General features: G+C 41.3%; 1 protein-coding gene across 1 annotated transcript in view; it reads right to left on the bottom strand.

Moving 5' to 3' along the window:
- The window catches only part of Lmbrd1 (LMBR1 domain containing 1), an 82,716-nt gene extending 65,364 nt beyond the window's left edge, over positions 1 to 17,352 (bottom strand). The window contains exons 1-3 of the mRNA XM_032900876.1: positions 17,147 to 17,352; positions 10,961 to 11,137; positions 4,952 to 5,012 (exon numbers count right to left, since the gene is read on the bottom strand). Of these exons, the coding sequence (XP_032756767.1) occupies positions 4,952 to 5,012; positions 10,961 to 11,137; positions 17,147 to 17,206 (298 nt within the window). The 5' untranslated portion in view covers positions 17,207 to 17,352. The remainder of the gene's footprint in view (positions 1 to 4,951; positions 5,013 to 10,960; positions 11,138 to 17,146) is intronic.
- Positions 17,353 to 18,889: the final 1,537 nt, after the last annotated feature.

Genomic DNA, 18,889 nt, shown 5'->3' with positions numbered 1-18,889 from the left:
ACAGAAACCAAGGAGCAGCCTGGGACAGGATCCTTCTGGTTTCCATCTGTGCCCCTGAGCTGACTCTATGCCACAGCTCTACATGCCCAAATTCTGCCTGAAGAGCTAGAATCCCAGGAGTGTTGACACACAGGTTTACAGGAGTGACAAGCCACGGTTAGAAACAGCAAGACCAGCTAACAACAGAAATAACCAGATAGCAAGAGGCAAATGCAAGAATATAAGCAACAGAAACAAAGTCTACTTGGCATCATGAGAACCCAGTTCTCCCACCACAGCAAGCCCTGGATATCCCAACACATCTGTAAAAGCAAGACTTGGATTTAAAATCACATGTCATGATGATGATAGAGGACGTTAATTAGGATATAAATAATTCCCTTAAAGAAAAAGAGGACAACACAGATAAACAGGTAGAAACCCTTAAAAAAAACCCTTAAAAAATTATAGGAACACACAACCAAACAAGTGAAGGAATTGAACAAAACCATTCAAGATCTAAAAATAGAATAGAAACAATAAAGAAATCATAAAGGTAGAAAACCTTGGAGATGGAAAACTTAGGAAAGAGATCAAGAGCCACAGATACAAGCATCACCAACAGAATCCAAGAGATAAAAGAAAGAATCTCAGAGGCAGAAGATATCATAGAAACACTGGCACAATAGTCAAAGAAAAAGTAAAAGGCAAAAAGCTCCTAACCCAAAACAACCAGGAAATCCAGGGCACAACGAGAAGACCAAACTTAAGGATAATAGGTATGGAAGAGAGTGAAGAGTCCTACCTTAAAGGGCTAGTAAATATCTTCAACAAAATAATAGAAGAAAATGTCCCTAACCTAAAGAAAGAGATGCCCATAAACATACAAGAAGCCTACAGAACTCCAAATAGATTGGATCAGAAAAGAAACTCCTCTGTCACATAATAGTCAAAACACCAAATACACTAAACAAAGAAAGAATATTAAAAGCAGTAAGGAGGGGTTGGGGATTTAAGCTCAGTGGTAGAGCGCTTGCCTAGGAAGCTTAAGGCCCTGGGTTCGGGTCCCCAGCTCCGAAAAAAAAAAAGAACAAAAAAAAAAAAAAAAAAAAAAAAAAGCAGTAAGGGAAAAAGATCAAGTAACATATGAAGGCAAACCTATAAGAATTATACCAAACTATTTTCCAAGCAAATGATCTCAAGAAACAAGCTAGAGTAGTCATTCTAATACCCAATAAAATTGACTTTCAGCCAAAAGTTATCAAAATAGATAAGGAAGGACACTTCATACTCATCAAAGGAAAAGTCTACCAAGACGAACTCTCAATTCTGAACATCTATGCTCCAAATGCAAGGGCACCCACATTCATAAAAGAAACTTTACTAAAGCTCAAAGCACACATTGCACCTCACACAATAATAGTGGGAGACTTCAACACAGGACTCTCAGCAATAGATCATGGAAACAAAAACTAAACAGAGACACAATGAAACTAGCAGAAGTTATGAACCAAAAGGATTTAACAGATAGTTATAGAGCACTTCATCCTAAAAAGAATATACCTTCTTCTCAGCACCTCATGGTACCTTCTCCAAAACTGACCATATAATCAGTAACAAAACAGGACTCAATAGGTACAAGAAGAATGAAATAGTCCATTGCATCCTATCTGATCACTATGGACTAAGGCTGGTTCTCAATAACAACAAAAACAACAGAAGGCTCACATACAAAATGGAAACTGAACAACACTCTACTCAATGATAACTTGGTCAGGGAAGAAATAAAGAAAGGAATTAAAGACTTTTTATAATTTAATGAAAATGAAGGCACAGCATACCCAAACTTATAGGACACAAGTAAAGCAGTGCTAAGAGGAAAACTCATAGCTCTGAGTGTCTCCCAAAAGAAACTGGAGAGAGCATAAACTAGCAGCTTGATAGCACACCTGAAAGCTCTAGAACAAAAAGAAGTAAACACACCCAAGAAGAGTAGAAGGCAGGAAATAATCAAACTCAGGGCTGAAATCAACCAAGCAGAAACAGAAAAAAACTATACAAAGAATCAATAAAACCAGGAGCTGGTTCTTTGAGAAAAATCAACAAGATAGATAAACCCCTAGCCAGATTAACCAGAGAGCACAGAGACAGTATCCAAATTAACAAAATCAAACATGAAAAGAGAGACATAACAACTGAAACTGAGGAAATTCAAAAAATCAACAGATCCAACTATAAAAGACTATAAAACTGGAAAATCTGGATGAAAAGGACAATTTTCTTGACTGATACCAGGTACAAAAGTTAAATCAGGATCAGATAAACCATCTAAACAGTCCCATAACCCTTAAAGAAATAGAAGCAGTCATTAAAAGTCTTCCAACCGAAAAAACCCCAGATGTGTTTAGTGCAGAATTCTATCGGCCTTCAAAGAAGACCTAATACCAATACTCTTCAAACTATTCCACAAAATAGAAACAGAAGGCACACTACCCAATTCATTCTATGAAGCCACAGTTACACTGATATCAAAACCACACAAAGAGCCAACTTTGATAGAGAACTTCAGACCAATTTCCTATACGAATATTAATGCAAAAATATTCAATAAAATTCTCATAAACCTAATCCATGAATACATCAAAACTATCATCCATCATGATCAAGTAGGCTTCATCCCAGAGATGTAGGGATGGTTCAATATATGGAAATCCATCAATTTAATACACAATATAAACAAACTCAAAGACAAAAAACACATGATCATTAAATGCTGAGAAAGCATTTGACAAAATTCAACACCCCTTCAGGATAAAAGGCTTGGAAAGATCAGAAATTCAAGGCCCACACCTAAACATAATAAAAGCAATATACAGCAAATCAGTAGCCAACATCAAACTAAATGGAGAGAAACTTGAAGCGATCCAACTAAAATTAGGGACTACACAAGGCTGCACCATGACCAAGAAGCAAGCTGGGGAGGAAAAGCTTTGGAAATGCTGTTCATTACCAAAGGAAGTCAGGAGTGGAACTCAAGCAGGTCAGGAAGCAGGAGCTAATGTAGAGGCCATGTAGAGATGTTTCTTACTGGCTTGCTTCCCCTGGCTTGCTCAGCTTGCTCTCTTATAGAACCAAGACTACCAGCCCAGGGACGGCACCACCCACAGTGGTCTGGGTCCTCCCCCCTTGACCACTAGTTGAGAAAATGCCTTATACCTGGGTCTCATGTTTGTGCAAGTATAGGACCCTGACTAAGAAAGCACCCCACTACTACTAATGACAAACTTACCTCCTTTGTATTTCAAATGAGACCAGACACTTTATATTTAAGACAGAGAATATCTTTGGGAAGATTCATAAAAATAAACTAAAATCCTTCTCTATATTGATGGAATAAAATTAAAAAGTCTGTCTGAAGTAATAAACTGGTTTATAAGTGTCTTGTGATCTTGGCAGGAATAGGTCATTGCAGGAGCCTCTTAGTTCATAGATAAGATAAGGTTCCTGGTCTCAGGCTTCACTAGCAAGTTTGGTTATCTTGTCACATGATCCACAGGCTGGTGACTACACTGTAACAGGTGAGAGGCCAGTCCCTCAAAAGAACTGTTCAAAGAGGTCATTGTATCATTTCACATAATTTGTAAAAGGTAGAATTGACTTAACACAAAACCATTTGGCATGCCTTTTTCTTTCTCTGTTCCTGTAGCTTCTAGGACTTTCCCCTAACCTGTACTATGTATTCCTTTTAAACTCTAATAAAATGTGTCTCAAGCTTCGAAAAATAACAATAAAAATAAATTCTACAACAATAGTAAAAAAAAAAAATCTTCTAAAACCTAATTAAACCAAAAGAATTTCATGGGTCTTATGGATCAGGAGAAAAAATATAGGTTAGAACTAAAATGGTTAAATTAAAGTTCAGTAAGTTTCTTTAAAAATGTGATTCATTTCCTTGGTGATGGAGAGAAGGCTTGATGGTTAAAAGCACTGTCAGGTCTTCCAGGGGTCCTGAGTTCAATTCCCAGCAACTACATGGTGGCTCACAAGTATCTGTAATGGGATCTGATGCCCTCTTCTGGTGTGCAGGTGTATTATAGATAGAGCTATCATATACATGAAATAAATAAAATGAGAAATACTAAATCATTCCTTAAAGGCCAGCAAGACTTGGCCCCAACTGTCGGCCAGAGATCAATATCATAAGGAGGAGAACAAACCAACTCCCACACGTTGCCTCTGACCTGATAGGAACACTGCAACACTCACATGCCCCAAGACACAAGCAAGCACACACACACATACAAAGGCAGAAAAAAATTTAAATGATTCCATCATTAAAATGTCCTATGTATTTTTCACTTTCCAATATAATGTACTACTAAACTCTAGGTCAACATCTTGATTTACTGATTTTTTAAAAAATGACATCTCTTTCCTAAATATATATTTCTACCTTTTATGAAGCCTCACTCCAGGGGCAAATCAAATGAAGGGAAGCATGCAGGGGTCCCTATCAGTCTTTCCGAATCTACTAGTGGATTGGGAGGAGGAAGTGACGGAAAGAAAGCGAGCCACCATGACCCATGGGCTAGCAAAGCTCTGCAGCTCTGTGAGGCAGAAGGAAGCTTGTGGTGGAGACTCCTTGGGTGCAGTCCTGTCAATGTTCATTAGCAATTAGCACAGGAATGCATGAAACACAAGTGTCTAATACATGGCACCAGTGTGAGAACATGCTGACTTACACAACACACAGACTTCCAGGAACGCTAAACGCCCTCAAGAAGTGTTACAAGGGAAATGAAGGCAAAGTCGGTTTAAAATGTCTTAGAATATGAAGAACATATGCATATTATTTATTCTTGGTGTGCAAACTATAATTTCATACTTGATATCAATTAAAGAGTGTGCATGTAGTTTTACTTTACACTTGATTGGTAACCAGAATAGAAAAATGAAGCTGACCGATACTTACTATAGTAGCCATACAGAACTGTGTTCTCAATCTGTACAGTGACATTGGCATTAGCCCAGTCCTAGGAGAAAAAGGAGACAGTAACTATCTTAGCTTTAGCAATAATTTGCATCACACGCAGAGTTAAGATTTGGTACGACTGAATATAATCTGTGGGGCGAATCAAGTATGGTTTCTACAAGTCGTGACAGGAACTCCAGGCATGAGTTCAGCCCAGCGGAGACCATGGAAGAACCGTATTTTCTAGCTTGCTCTCCATAGCTTACTCAGCCTATTTTCTTATATACCTTGGGACCACCTGGTCGGGGGTGGCACCACCCACGGAGGGCTGGGCCCTCCCACACCAAACATTAAAAAATGCTCTATGGATTTGCTTACGGACAACCTGATGCAGTCAACTTCCCAGTTGAGAGTTTCTCTTCCCAGATGACTCTGTGTCGAGTTGACAGGAACTGATCAGCACAGTGACTGCCACAAGTGTACTGTACCTTTGTTAAAATCACCTGAAAGCTGCCTGAAACGCCTCTGCATTCCCACCTGTTACTTAAATTGCTAAACTCAAAATACAATTCAAATTCATCGTTTGCATGGAATAAAATCTGTACACTGCTGAGACAGAACCTAGGGTATAATGGCAAATAGACATTCTAATAAAAGTTATTTGACAACAGACAAATGTCAAGAAAAAAAAAAGGGAGATTTCCAAATTACAACAGCGATAAAGTACCACAATGTTATTATGGGATCCTTCCACCTACCCAGGTCCCACAACTTAACATGCTGTAATAGCCACTGTAGCCGTAAACTGTAGCAGAAAAAAAAATTCCCATATCAAGCACAAGATAAGCACATTCTGTGTTAAATCTAACATAAGGTAATCTGACTAGACCAATAACAGTATTTAATATATTTAAAGTGCCACCCAATGAATGACTGAAGGACTTTAGGACTCTTACTAAGTTCTCTGGCAACTGAAAAGCTTAGCTTCCTTTTCCCATGATGAAGCAGCTAGGTAGGAAGGAAACCAGCTTAGGGTGTTCAGCAGTCAGAATAGTCTATCACCCCAAGAAGCGCTTATAATTGCTCAGCTCAAAATCTCTGATACCTAGTTTATCTGGGAAGATTATTCTGTCTGCCCCAGAGCAAGACAGAAACTGAGGTATAGGTGAGCTTACATCCCAGTGAACTCCAGAATGCACCTTTGATTTTAATTAAGAAGGGCTCTTTATACCAAAATACATTCAGTATGGTTGTTTAAAATAAAAAAGCAACAACACTAACAACAAAAATCTAGAGGCAATCACTGCTCAGAGGAAAGACGAGAAAACATATCGTCATAAATTCTTAATAAAAATACCATGAAAATACTAAGAACTAAGGTCTTTATAAGACCTTTAAACATGACAGAGTACTGAAGAGGACAGGAGACAGAAAATGTAGCAACCAACAGCTTAAGAATACTTCCCTTCTATCTTTAAAACCAATGACAGGAAAACATCCAAACACAGAGAGAAGCTGAAACTGTGAATAGGGCCTGACGCCTACTATGGCGAAGCATGGAAGAGGAGAGAACGCTGTCCTGCTGTCCTAAGTACCCACTGCTGGACGTACCCACTCCCCGATGCTGGGAGCACCCACTGTTGGAGCACCCAAGTGACGAATGGACAAAATTGTACATGTTGGCTCCTCTGAACTGGGCTCACTAGAGATTTCTTACACAAGATACAAGATTAAAAAAATGTAATTAAGATGACCAAATCAGTGAAGTAGAGGATGTATTTGTATTTGTTATACATCATACAAAGCCTCAGCGTTTTCCAGACAGCCCCTGGGAGTAGTGTTGTCCTCAGTGAAAATAACTTAAAAGTTAGAACTTGGAAATTCCACAAAAGCACAATTTCAAAATATAAACTAAGAATAGAAAATATAAAAGTAATTTAAGGTCAAATACTCATTGAAATGTAACATCTTTTAATTTAGTGGGTTCTGTCTGACCAATTTTTAAGACAATAGGCCAAGTTGTTATTTTTTAACTACAAATTTGTATAAAATAGATAATAGAGCTCAGGACTATTCGTGCATTTGCCTTTATGTATTTCCATGCCCCCGAGTATCTGATGTACTGTGGGAAAGACTTACTTTAGAAAATCTTCCTTCTATGCCTTTATTATGTTTTATAAACCCTGGCCTCCCAAAGCAGAAATTAATGGGAACTTTGCTTATTTAAACTGCAGGGGAATGGGGAACAATCACCAAGTAGGACTAGAGACTAATAAATTGGAATAGTTCAGAAAGGCTATGAATTCCACAGATAGAAGACAAAGATGGTCCCCGCATCACACACATTCCCTGTGCTGTTCTTCACGAAGACTTGGAACCTCTCTATCTGATCGGAAAAAAAACTCAACTCTCCCACTCTCAACCCCACCTCAGGAAAGGGATTCTAAGTCAGGAGAAATTCCTCTCTCTATGGGCATCTGGCAATGTCCTGGGACATTAGAAGCTGGGGTAGAGCAAGGGAGTGATGGGGTACAGTACTACAGGTACCTGGCATAGAAGAATCAGAACAATGATTATCCAGGGCAAAGAGTCATTTACAGTTAGGTCTCACAGTCTGAATCTAAAATATCTATGAAGACACAAAATTAATATATTTAAAACTGACCTTTATCTGTATTTAAATTTAGGCCTGTCTTCTTTCAAAGTATCCACACTACTTTACCCTCAACTCTTTTGTTAGAGTAGCAATAAAAGCCCACTAAGGAAAAACTCCTGGTCAAGAGAAGAGAGTCTGGGTGGAGACCTAACATCCTAGTTAGATAGGGGACTGTCCCTAAGACAGTGGACACCTTAAGCAGACAGAATTACTACTTCTTTGTTGAGATACTTATGATGGTTTGCATATACTCTGCCCAGGGAATGGTACTATGGAAGGTGTGGCCTTGTTGGAGTAGGTGTATCACTGTAGGCGTGGGTTTTAAGACTCTCATCCTAGCTGCCTGGAAGTCAGTCTTCCACTAGCAGCCTTTAGATGAAGATGTAGAACTCTCAGCTCCTCCTGCCCCATGCCTGCCTGGATGCTGCCATGCTCCCACCTTGATAATAATGGATTGAACCTCTGAACCTGCAAGCCAGCCCCAGTTAAATGTTGTCCTTAGAAGAATTGCCTTTCTTGGTCGTGGGGTCTGGTCACAGCAGTAAAACTCTAAGACAGAAGTTGGTACCAAGTACTGTGGTATTGATGTGACAGAACTAACTATGCTTTTGTTTGGATGTGGATTTTGGGACTTTGGATTTGGAAAGCCATGGAATGTTTTAAGTGGGACTTATGAGCCATCCCAGTAGGAATATGGAAGACTGTTGCTGAGAGTAATTCGAACTGTGCAGACCTGGCCCAAGAGGTTTCCATGGAGAAGAATTTCAGTATGTGGCCTACTGACTGTTTTTGTGGTATTTTGCTGAACAATGTGGCTGCTTTTTACCCTTGTCCGAAGAGTCTGCCTGAGAATAAAGCTAAAGAGATTTAGATCAATTGCTTTGAAAAAGGAAGTCTCAAGACAGCCTAGTGTAAATTCGGTTGTGTGGTTACTAAAGTTCACTTATGAAGAATGCTTTAATGAAAAGGAGCAAGTTGAGAAAGGAAAAATACAAAATATACATTCAAGTATTAAAGGCACACCAGGAAGTAGAATGGAGCTGAATCCTGTGTTCTAGGAGAGAGCAGATTAAGGGAGTGGATCTTTGGGGCAAGATCCTCACCCAGCTAACTTTAGTTCCAGGCACGGTGGTACACACCTTTAATTCTAGGAGACAAAGTCAAGCAGATTTCTGAATTCAAGGCTGGCCTGGGACAAAGCAGGTTCTAGGTGAAGAAAAGCTTAAGTGCAGACACTAAGGAAAGCAAACTAGAACTTTAACCCAGAGTTCTGCCACTGACCCACAGTCCAGTCAGTAGGAAAAGACTTCAACTCTTGCTCAGGAATATAATGAAATCTCCCAAATTAAACTAACACAAAAGGGATAGAGCTGACTGGTAATTGGTGAGTTCAATTCCTAACACTGAAAACAAACAAAACCCAGAGACAATGGCTCCAGACTAAATTTTTTTTTTCCCCCGGAGCTGAGGACCGAACCCAGGGCCTTGCACTTGCTAGGCAAGCGCTCTACCACTGAACTAAATCCCCAACCCTCTCCAGACTGAATTTTTAAAAAGAAAAATAATTATGATCCAGAAAAAGATGAGTAATTTAGGCATGGGTAAAAAAAAAAATCAGCAGTATATAAGTTCATAAGCTCATAAAAACATTTATTTTAGAAATTTGCAGATGAAAACATTCCCCTATAATATATAAAACTCTACATGAAAACCTAAAATCCAATCTCAGTTCAAACAATAATTACACAAGAGATAATTACATTGCTTATACTGTATTAGAATACTTGTGTGCATATATATATATATATATATATATATATATATATTAATTTCACAGGTTGCAGAGAGAAAAACATCCTGGAGTTTGTAATTACGTACTTCCTAGATTTCATTATACTACTTCTAAATAAAACACCCTAGCATCCTCATAACGTCAGAGTCATTTATCTAAGAAACAGCTGTATACCGAGACCCAATCAGTGAAAAACACAAAATACAAATTAAACCAAAACCAATGAAGAGAGCTGCAGACCAGTGGCTAAAGTGCTGAAATGTGTGTTTCTGGAAGGTTCATCTTCCCCCACAACAACAAAAAAGAAAAAGACCTCTGGAGGCAGAGAGCAGAGCTTCAATCTCTTTTATATTTTCAGACTGAGCCTGTTTTTTGGTTTTTGTTTTGATTTGTTTTTACCCATAAAGCCATGGATAGTCTACCTCATAGGCTGCTTGTGAGTCAAAGGAAGGCAATGTGCGTAAACACTTAACATACAGTGCAGTACAGACACCAACCACCTCTACAACAGTACACCGTCTGGTACACACTAAGACTCCATTCCTACTAAGTGAGAGTTTGCTCTACAGGAAAAAAAGAAATTTTAGTTTCTGCACCTGTCAGAATACATCCAAATATAGCCACAAAAATGTTATCAATTGTTGGTGTCATTTAGCCCACAGTCAGAAGATTATTAAAGAAGTACACATTACTGAAATTCAAAAATGACTACTTCATTCAAGTATCATGTGCCAGACATGACATTCAGTACCTACTTTACAGAGGCTTAATTAAGCTTATAAGGAACAAGAAATTTGTAAAATTGAAAGAGAACATCTTCCAATCTATGCCTTTCCTTTTTAAAATGAGGAAGCCAGAGTACAGAAAAGATAAGTAACTTGGCCAAAATTACTCAGCTCAGCCTAGCAACCTTCTACACCAGAAGACTATGAAGTAAATTCTGTTGGCCATTAACAAAAGCCTTCCTAAATCATTTATTTGTGGTATTAGTGGGAATAAAATCAAATATGCTGCAAAGGACTTATAAGAAGCACAAAAATAGACCTCTTAATGAAATATTTTCACATTAACAAAATGGCTTCTGATACTGGCTGGGTTGTTGGACTGATGACTCTTATACAAGGTAGTTGTCTCCATCTTGTCTACCACTGTGTGTATTCATTTCTCTATTTATTTATTCCCAGACCAGAGAACACAGGCCTGGAGGGACTGCTCGGTGGGTACACATGCTAGGTAGTTGTGAAAGTGGCGAAAGCTGAGTTTAAGTTCTTGGCAGCTGCAGGCAGGCCAAGCATGGCCACCCATGCCTACATCCTCAGCACTGAGCAGGTGGGGGTGGAAACCGATCCTGGCTGGAGGTCTCTGCCACCCACCAGCCCAACCTAAAGAGAGGAAGATGCCCGGTGTCCTCCTCTCGAACCTCAGGCCTATGCACAGGTGCACTCGCACTACAGAAGAGACAAAGAGTTAGGAGAAGACACTAACACTCACTGGTCTGTTACGTGAGACGCCTGCCCAGTACCCACAGGGAAGAATAATCACACAGCACGACACTACTTACCTTGAATGTGCCATTTTGATTTTTCATGTAAGAAACCAAAAATATATCCACCGGCAGGAGCGCTGATGTGATAAGCGCGACAGCCAGTGAAAAAATGGCTGTCACAGTGGAGACGACCTCACTTTCCCGTTGGCTCTGGTATTTACGAACGTATACCCAGCAAAAGGCCAAAATAGCCTGAAACACAGCAAAAAGAAATACCTCATTACCTTATCCATTCTTGAACACTAACATCAATGTGTATTGGAGTTTATTTGGGCAAAGGATCTTTTTAACACATGCTAAGGAAAACCTTTATTAATTTGCACAAGGTAGGATGTTAAAGCCTACTTATGAGCACAATACAACTTTACCTCAGTGCACACACCTTATGAATCAGTGCACGACTGAAATACCCTCACCAAACGTCATTAATAGTTACACACAATGTCATCCCCCAATGTATCTCTCCATTCTAAAGGAAATATACCTGATGTTCTTTTCCAATCTTATGGCAAAGCATCACAGAACAGAACATGGATGGAAAGTGATTTCTGCTCTGACAACCCCCAGATGCCATCCACCTGAAGGGTCACTGCTAATTACCACACAGAATCTGTAATCCAAATGTTAAGGGCATTGAAGAAAAGTCAACAATGAAAATGGAGTCATGCATTTAAATTTTCTAGTGAAAACCATGCCCAGAAGTAGAGGAGTTGACATCTGTAGTTAAGTGGCACTATTGGGACCTCTCTAGGTACTAACAAAGATCAGAGGTCATGCATGATTCTGCATTGTCAGGCAGCACTGGAAGCATACAGGAGGGCCTGCTGAGGCCGGTCTCCCAGAGCTTCAGAACGGGAGGCCCAGGTGGGCTTTGAACATCTTCGTAATGGATAAGATCATGCGGTATTGGTCAGGTACTGTATTTTGAATTCCTATGCTCTATTCAATGGTAGAAGTTGCAGACACATACAAGTGCTCTCAGCGCTGAGCGCTGACTGTGAGGCAGACTTATCTTTAAATACCTTTAAGCATCTCAACTCTGTATCAAGCCATCAGTTTGTAAGAACCCTCCAAGCACCACAACTAGATGTTAGAGAAGTCTAATGTGAACGGCAAAGACCAGTGCTCTAAACAAGATCTGTTAGAGTGCTGAGGAAAACAAAACAAAACAAAACAAAAGTTTGTACCGTCTGCCTAGTTCCAAATCCTACCACAATTAAGATACCAAGAATGGTTCCATTACAATTGAACATTTTGATTTGTCCTACAGTAGATGACCCCACTCTACATCCACAGCCATTAACCACCACCACCTGGGGTCTGTAACTATCACCAACCATCTATAACCATCAGCACCTGGGGTCTGTAACCACCATCACCTGGGGTCTGTAACCACCACCACCTGGGGTCTGTAACCACCAGCACCTGGGGTCTGTAACCACCACCACCTGGGGTCTGTAACCATCATCACCTGGGGGTCTGTAACCACCAGCACCTGTGGTCTGTAACCAGCACCACCTGGGGTCTGTAACCAGCACCACCTGGGATCTGTAACCAGCACCACCTGGGATCTGTAACCAGCACCACCTGGGGTCTGTAACCAGCACCACCTGGGGTCTGTAACCAGCACCACCTGGGGTCTGTAACCAGCACCACCTGGGGTCTGTAACCATCATCACCTGGGGTCTGTAACCAGCACCACCTGGGGTCTGTAACCAGCACCACCTGGGATCCGTCCGTCCCTACAGTTTCTGTCATTTCTAGTGTCACTGTGTATGCATGCTACATCTCAGCTTTTGAGTTTGGCTTCTTTCACTTGGCTCAATGCATCTGAAATCCATCAAAGTTAAACACCTATCCCACACAGTGCTGCCATTTCAACACTGTCATTTACAGAAAGAAAAAAATTAAGTTTAAAGAAGCTAGATGTTAGGTCAATAAATAAAACCACAACAAAAACAAGGGGTAAGCTCGAACTCTGGTTTAAATGTTCAATATTTTTTTGTTGTTTTAAGAAACTTCTTTCTCATAAAATGTTATATTAACATGCAATGAGTGTTTAAAAGTGAATTCAAAATTCTTGTAAGCATTCCTCAAGTTTGTTTTGAACTCATCGGAAGCTGAGTCTTGTCTATCTGTATTTAGCAGCACTTACAGCAAAGTTCAGCACATTCTACACAGACTTAAAGGAAGAGATATTAGCATTTTTACCAAGCTGGAGGTGATAGGTATCACAGAGGAAGCATGCATTAACCTCAGAGAGACAAGTTACAAGAGAAGCCAGGCAGAATCAACAAGCAAGAGGTTTAATCTTTTTCCTTTAGGTTATACTTCAGATGACAACAGTAACTATATCATCAAGACAAGAATAGAGGACAATAAAGGACTTTCCTAATGGGTTTTCAAGATTAGCCAGGGGGTTGTGTAGTACATGGCTTAGGGGACACTAACTGCTTCACAAACAGCATTGTTAAATTAGCCATTAAGAAATAGTTAATAGCTACAGAGTAACACCTCAGAGCATTTCATTTTCTTTTAAAAAGCTATTATTAAAAATCAAGGAAAGATTTTAAAGTAGCTCCCCGACTCTTTCCAATTTGGACTTAATTGTTCTGGGCATTTGGAATGTTAATACCTCCCTAGGTAGTTTTAATAAGTGGCCAAGGTTAGGAACCAATGGGGCATAGGAAAGAATCCTAAAGAGTTTTGTCAAACTAAGCTGCAGAGATGTTTCCAGGGAGCTTGCTAAATGGCAGACTACTTGGGTGGGATGGAGAGAGGCCATAGACTGTGGAGTTCTACCAGATCCATAAGCAATGCCCACAAAGAACACGAGTAAATCTGCTTTCCAGATATGGAGTAGCCTCTGTAGTAATGAAAAGGGCAACTGAAAGGTGGCTTGAGGCAAATTACTAAGGATCTGGGAAACTCAGTAAGGTGCCTACATTTAGCATAGCAAACAGATTAAGAGAGAGCATAAGGCACCAACTGCAATTATTCTGTAAGTGGCACAGGAAACTAAAGTCCGTATTGTTTGTCCAAGATTATAAACCAATAGAGGGAACAAGTATTTCTTAATCTTTTCATACACTACTGGCATTAGTTCTCAAAGTATGAAGTCCCCAGACACTCTGTTTCTAGGACAATTTTTGGGTAGTCAAAAGTTGAAAACTATTCTCATAATAACGTATCATTTGCCATTGTGCTGGCTAACCTTATGTCAACTTGACACACAAATGATGCCTCCATCAGATCCAGCTCTAAGGCATTTTCTTAATTAGTGATGGATGTGGGAAGGTCCAGCCCATCATGGGTGGGGCCATCCTTGGGCTAGTGGTCCTTAGTTCCATAAGGAAGCAGGCTAAGCAAGGCGAGAGGAACAAGCCATGAGGAGCAAGCCAGAAAGCAGCATCCCTCCATGGCCTCTGCATCAGCCCCTGTCTCCAGATTCCTTCTCTGCTTGAGTTCCTGTCCTGACTTCTTTCTATGAAGAATAGTGCTGTGGAAAGGTAAGGTAAATAAACCCTTTCCTCCTCAAGTTGCCTTTCAGTCATGGTATTTCATCACAGCAATAGAAACCCTAACGATTTGACAGAGCAGTTCTGACATTTGGGCACATGATTTATAGGGCACTTCATGGGGGGCAGGTCAGGTGACACATGGGGACTGCTGGTATAGATTATCATGAAACAAGACCCTAACTCCCCTGGCGTTTGCATTCTTCACCACCACACACAATTCTAACAGCAGCAGCAGCAGAACTACTTACTACTCTGTTTGATGAAACAATAATTCATTTTATTAAATTTCAACTGTAAGTTTTGAACTCTGTTCAGTAAGATAAAAAAAGTATGCATAATGGCTCTATACCAAAGTGTGATGGTGGTTACCAGACAAAGCCCCTTAGAACTCTTAGAGCTGAAAGCCAATCTTCCTGACAAAACAGCCGTCTTTATATTTGAAAAACAACTGACACTGAAGTGACTTAGAACTTTGGTTTTTAGTGGAGCTTCTCAAATGAGCTACAATGAAATATCACTTAAAACCTACAGAGGGTTTCACCAGCATAGGTGTTGTAGCCAAAGCTGAGCTTGCTCCTCAGACCCGTAAGTGGAAGGAAGTGGTCCTCGGGCCTCCACCCACACCTTATGCTGCACTCTCCCATGCGTGAACACGAGCACACGCACCTGCACTGACCCCACCCCTGCCCCCAGACCAGCACACACACAAACCATACAAATGAATAAGTAGAGGGTAACTTCAAACCTCAAGCTTTCAAGTGACAACTAGAAATTTCAATATTTAGAAATTCCCAGGGCATTTCTGATGAGATCTGTGTTGATTTAATAAGGGTAACATGTGATACTGCACAACTCAATGTATCCATGTTTAGGAGATGAACCTCACTAGTTACTACTAGCTCCCGAGGAGCAGACAGAGTTCAGGTTGGACTAATTAATGGCCTTAATGTAATTAATGTCCAGTGTTTTTAGATTGCACACAGCCACAGGACCTGAAGAAACTGGTACTTGCTGGCTTTTGGTGCAATCACAAACAACAAAACCAGCTATCAAAACAGTCCTCTACTTCTGACTAGATTTAGTACACAGACTTCAACCAAAATAAATTTCTTCAAAACTGAATGAAAAGCAGACACGAATACAGCTCCTTTCTAATAAGCCAAGCACTAGACAGAAAGACAGTAATTTAATTTTTAATAAATCATGTTTTCGCACCTCGCAAACGTACTTCTGTACTCTTGGGTTGCTCCTGATGCAACGTCACACGCTATCCATAGGCTACTTTTCCACTGGCACTTTCAAAAGTAGCCTCTCCCAAGTCTTATTTCACTTACAAAATCATTATTTTCTCTTCCAATGCTTAGACTCTATGTTCCCCACTTACAATCAGGCTCCTTTTAAAAAGCCATGTATGTTTGGTTTGCATCCTCCTAGGTAAAACTACTGTGTCTACAATAAAACTACTATATCCAAGGTGAAACTACTGTGCTTCAAATGCTTTTCCATTAATCAAGATAGTCCAACTATACTTTCCTGCTGGTTACATGCTTATTTTTCTCTAATCAAATGGGCTGGAAAAGCCAGTGAGTTCTCCTAGTATAGGGCTGGACAGCTTTGGAGAGGCCACCGATAACCTCTGGGATTTCCCACTCCCTCCAGGACACAAGTTAAGCATGGCCCAGGGCAATGGGATTTGAGAAAGTGAAAGGAGCATGCCAATAGGGAAGACTGAGTTTAGGATCCCTGAACATGCTAAGCAAGTGACGTGTGTGTGTGTGTGTGTGTGTGTGTGTGTGTGTGTGTGTGTGTGTCTGTGTGTGTCTGTGTGTGTGTGTGTCTGTGTGTGTGTGTGTCTGTGTGTGTGTGTGTGTGTCCCTGTTAAAAAAAATGAAAAACTTGACTAGTTGAACATACTACGCAAGTGTCAGTCCAGGGAATCTGAAAAACCACATCTGTCAAATGACTTTCAAAATGCAAACACTAAGTAACCATAGGGTTAAAGTCTTCGTAGAATTGGGAAGGATTTGACAATATGAAATGTCTTAAGAGAAGCAAACTAAACTATGTCAGAAAGTAATAACCAGGCCACGTTGGGTGATGACAGTTAGATTTTGTGCAGTTAATGATCAGAGAAGTCTGGAAATGCGAGCACCTCAGTTCAGACAGGTAATAACCTCCTGCCTGGGGAAGGTGCTCCACACCGTTCTAAGTGGAATGTAATACCTAGAACGTGACACGTCATCAAAGCAGAATCGCACAATGGGCGCGGGGAAACCCGAGGACTTACTACTCCAAAGGCTGGAGCACAAGGAGGAAAGGAGGCATTTAGAAAAATAAACAAGACTATGTCAGCGCTCAGGAGACTGGCTCAGAGGCGGCGAGCACTCCAATCATAGCCGTCGTCACGCCTTTCTCCACCCTCACGAGGGTCGCTCGTCCCCAAACCCACCCGCCAGCCACATTCTCTGACAAGAGACCGAAGCTGGCTGAAGTTAGGAAGGAGACCTCGGAGGATCAGCGCCTCCCCACCTTCCTCAGGGGACCCTCGCGGACCCAGCAGAGAGCAGGGCGGGCGAGGAGGGTCCCCGGACTCGAGGGGCCAGCGCTGACCCGCCCTCCTCCTCCTCCTCCTCCTCCTCCCACCCCCTCACCCTAGGAGAACTCGGAGCGCCTCCCCTACCAGGAGCAAGAGGCCGAAGATGCACCAGCCGATCACCAGATCGGCAGCCGCCGCCGCCATCTTCGCTTTCGGTCCCGATAAACCCAAAGGGGAGGGGAGGGAAGGGACGGGACAGGACCAAGAGGGACCCGGAACTGCGCAGCCTAAAGGTTAAAGGGGCGGAGGGGCGGAGCGGAGGGTTGCCAAGGAGACCCGGCCCGCGAGCGTCCCCTGGCGACCAGCCGAGCCGGGGCGAGACGCACCAGACGCACCGTGACGTCACCACGCTGCCCGCCCACGCATGGGCTGCGTGCCGCCTGACCTCGCTGGCACGCTAAGAGCTTTACCTAGGCAGGACCCTGTCTGTGCCTCTGAATGTCGAGTGAAATGTATGGGTTTTCATTGCTTCCACAAACAAGGTTTTGATCCCATAATGCAATCGGAAGTCATCAGGGTGTAGGAATGACTCAGAATAAAAGAATGTCATCTGCCCAGATGACTTTATAATTTGCTGGTGACCAGGTCGCGTCATTGCTTGGCTGGGCACTGCATTACCACGTGATGTTTTGTTTTGTTTCTTTCCATCCTGTGAATTTCCATGACGGTTTCATTCAATTAAGATATCCGAGTCTATGAACTGTAGGTGCTAATCGTCTAAATCTTATGTGAGGCTGAGGGAAAACCCGGCGTGCTTGCCTGGGTCCTGTGGTGTATTTGTGCATATTTAAAGTGAATAAACTAACCCTGGCCTGATGTTTAGTTTTGATTGTGAACTTTTGACTGTGGGCTTAGTACATGTAGAACCAACTGGGAAGAGTCTCTAGGATGAATTGTCTAGACCAGATTGGTCTTTCTGCTTGTGAGGGATTTTTTTTTTTTTTAAATTGGGTTAACTGGGGTGAGACGCCCCACCCTGAATGTGGGTGGTATCATTTCACATCCCTGGACCTCAGCGCATGCAGAACTCATTGTTGTCTGTGCTTGACTGTGGATGTGAGTAGCCATTTCAAGTTTCTGCTGCATTTAGCATTGTCACAACAATGGACTGAAACCTTGAATTGTGAACCCAATAAACCCTTCCACCTTTAGGAAACTAAGACACTTAGGATGCAGTCAAAACATCCTATCATGAACCCTGTCATCGATACAATTTATTCCATGATGATATTATTACTCACCTTGGTCTTATTTCTGGCTAGAAGTCTGCAGTAGTTAAGGGTTGGGTAGAAGAGTAGAAATGCGAAGAAAGTGGGAAAAGAATGACTTTATATGAACATCACAAACTCTCTGGTGGAACTATGCGCACATCCCTGAGATCTCTCATAAGTCCCTTAAACCGAGCAAAAACCACTTAGAATTCCTCCATCACCTTCAAGTCACAGTCATGCTTGTGCATTGCTTCTTCAGATCAATGTCTTTCAACCCTTCTCTAGTAGCTTTCCTGGTTAGAAGAGATATCTAAGAGACCAGTCATCCCCATTTGTCCTCAGTGGCCCATATCCTCGTTTGAAAACAATCATATAAACGATAACGTTGTGAGCACAAGCTGTTCCTCTGTGAAGTTGCATTTTCTTAGTTCTGCCATGGAAGAGTGGGTAGTTTGATCAGGCCTGAGTCAGAAACCTTTCTGTATACTTTAGCATTATATCCATTTTCAAATTCTCTAAAGATTTATTTATTTATCATATATAAATATATAGACACTGTAGCTGTCTTCAGGCACACCAGAAGAGGGCATCAGATCTCATTACAGATGGCTGTGAG

The sequence above is a fragment of the Rattus rattus genome, chromosome 4 (assembly GCF_011064425.1).
Source record: "Rattus rattus isolate New Zealand chromosome 4, Rrattus_CSIRO_v1, whole genome shotgun sequence".
Taxonomy (NCBI): Eukaryota; Metazoa; Chordata; class Mammalia; order Rodentia; family Muridae; genus Rattus; species Rattus rattus.
The sequence above is the reverse complement of the archived record's forward strand: the minus strand, read 5'-3'. Positions and strand labels throughout refer to the sequence as shown.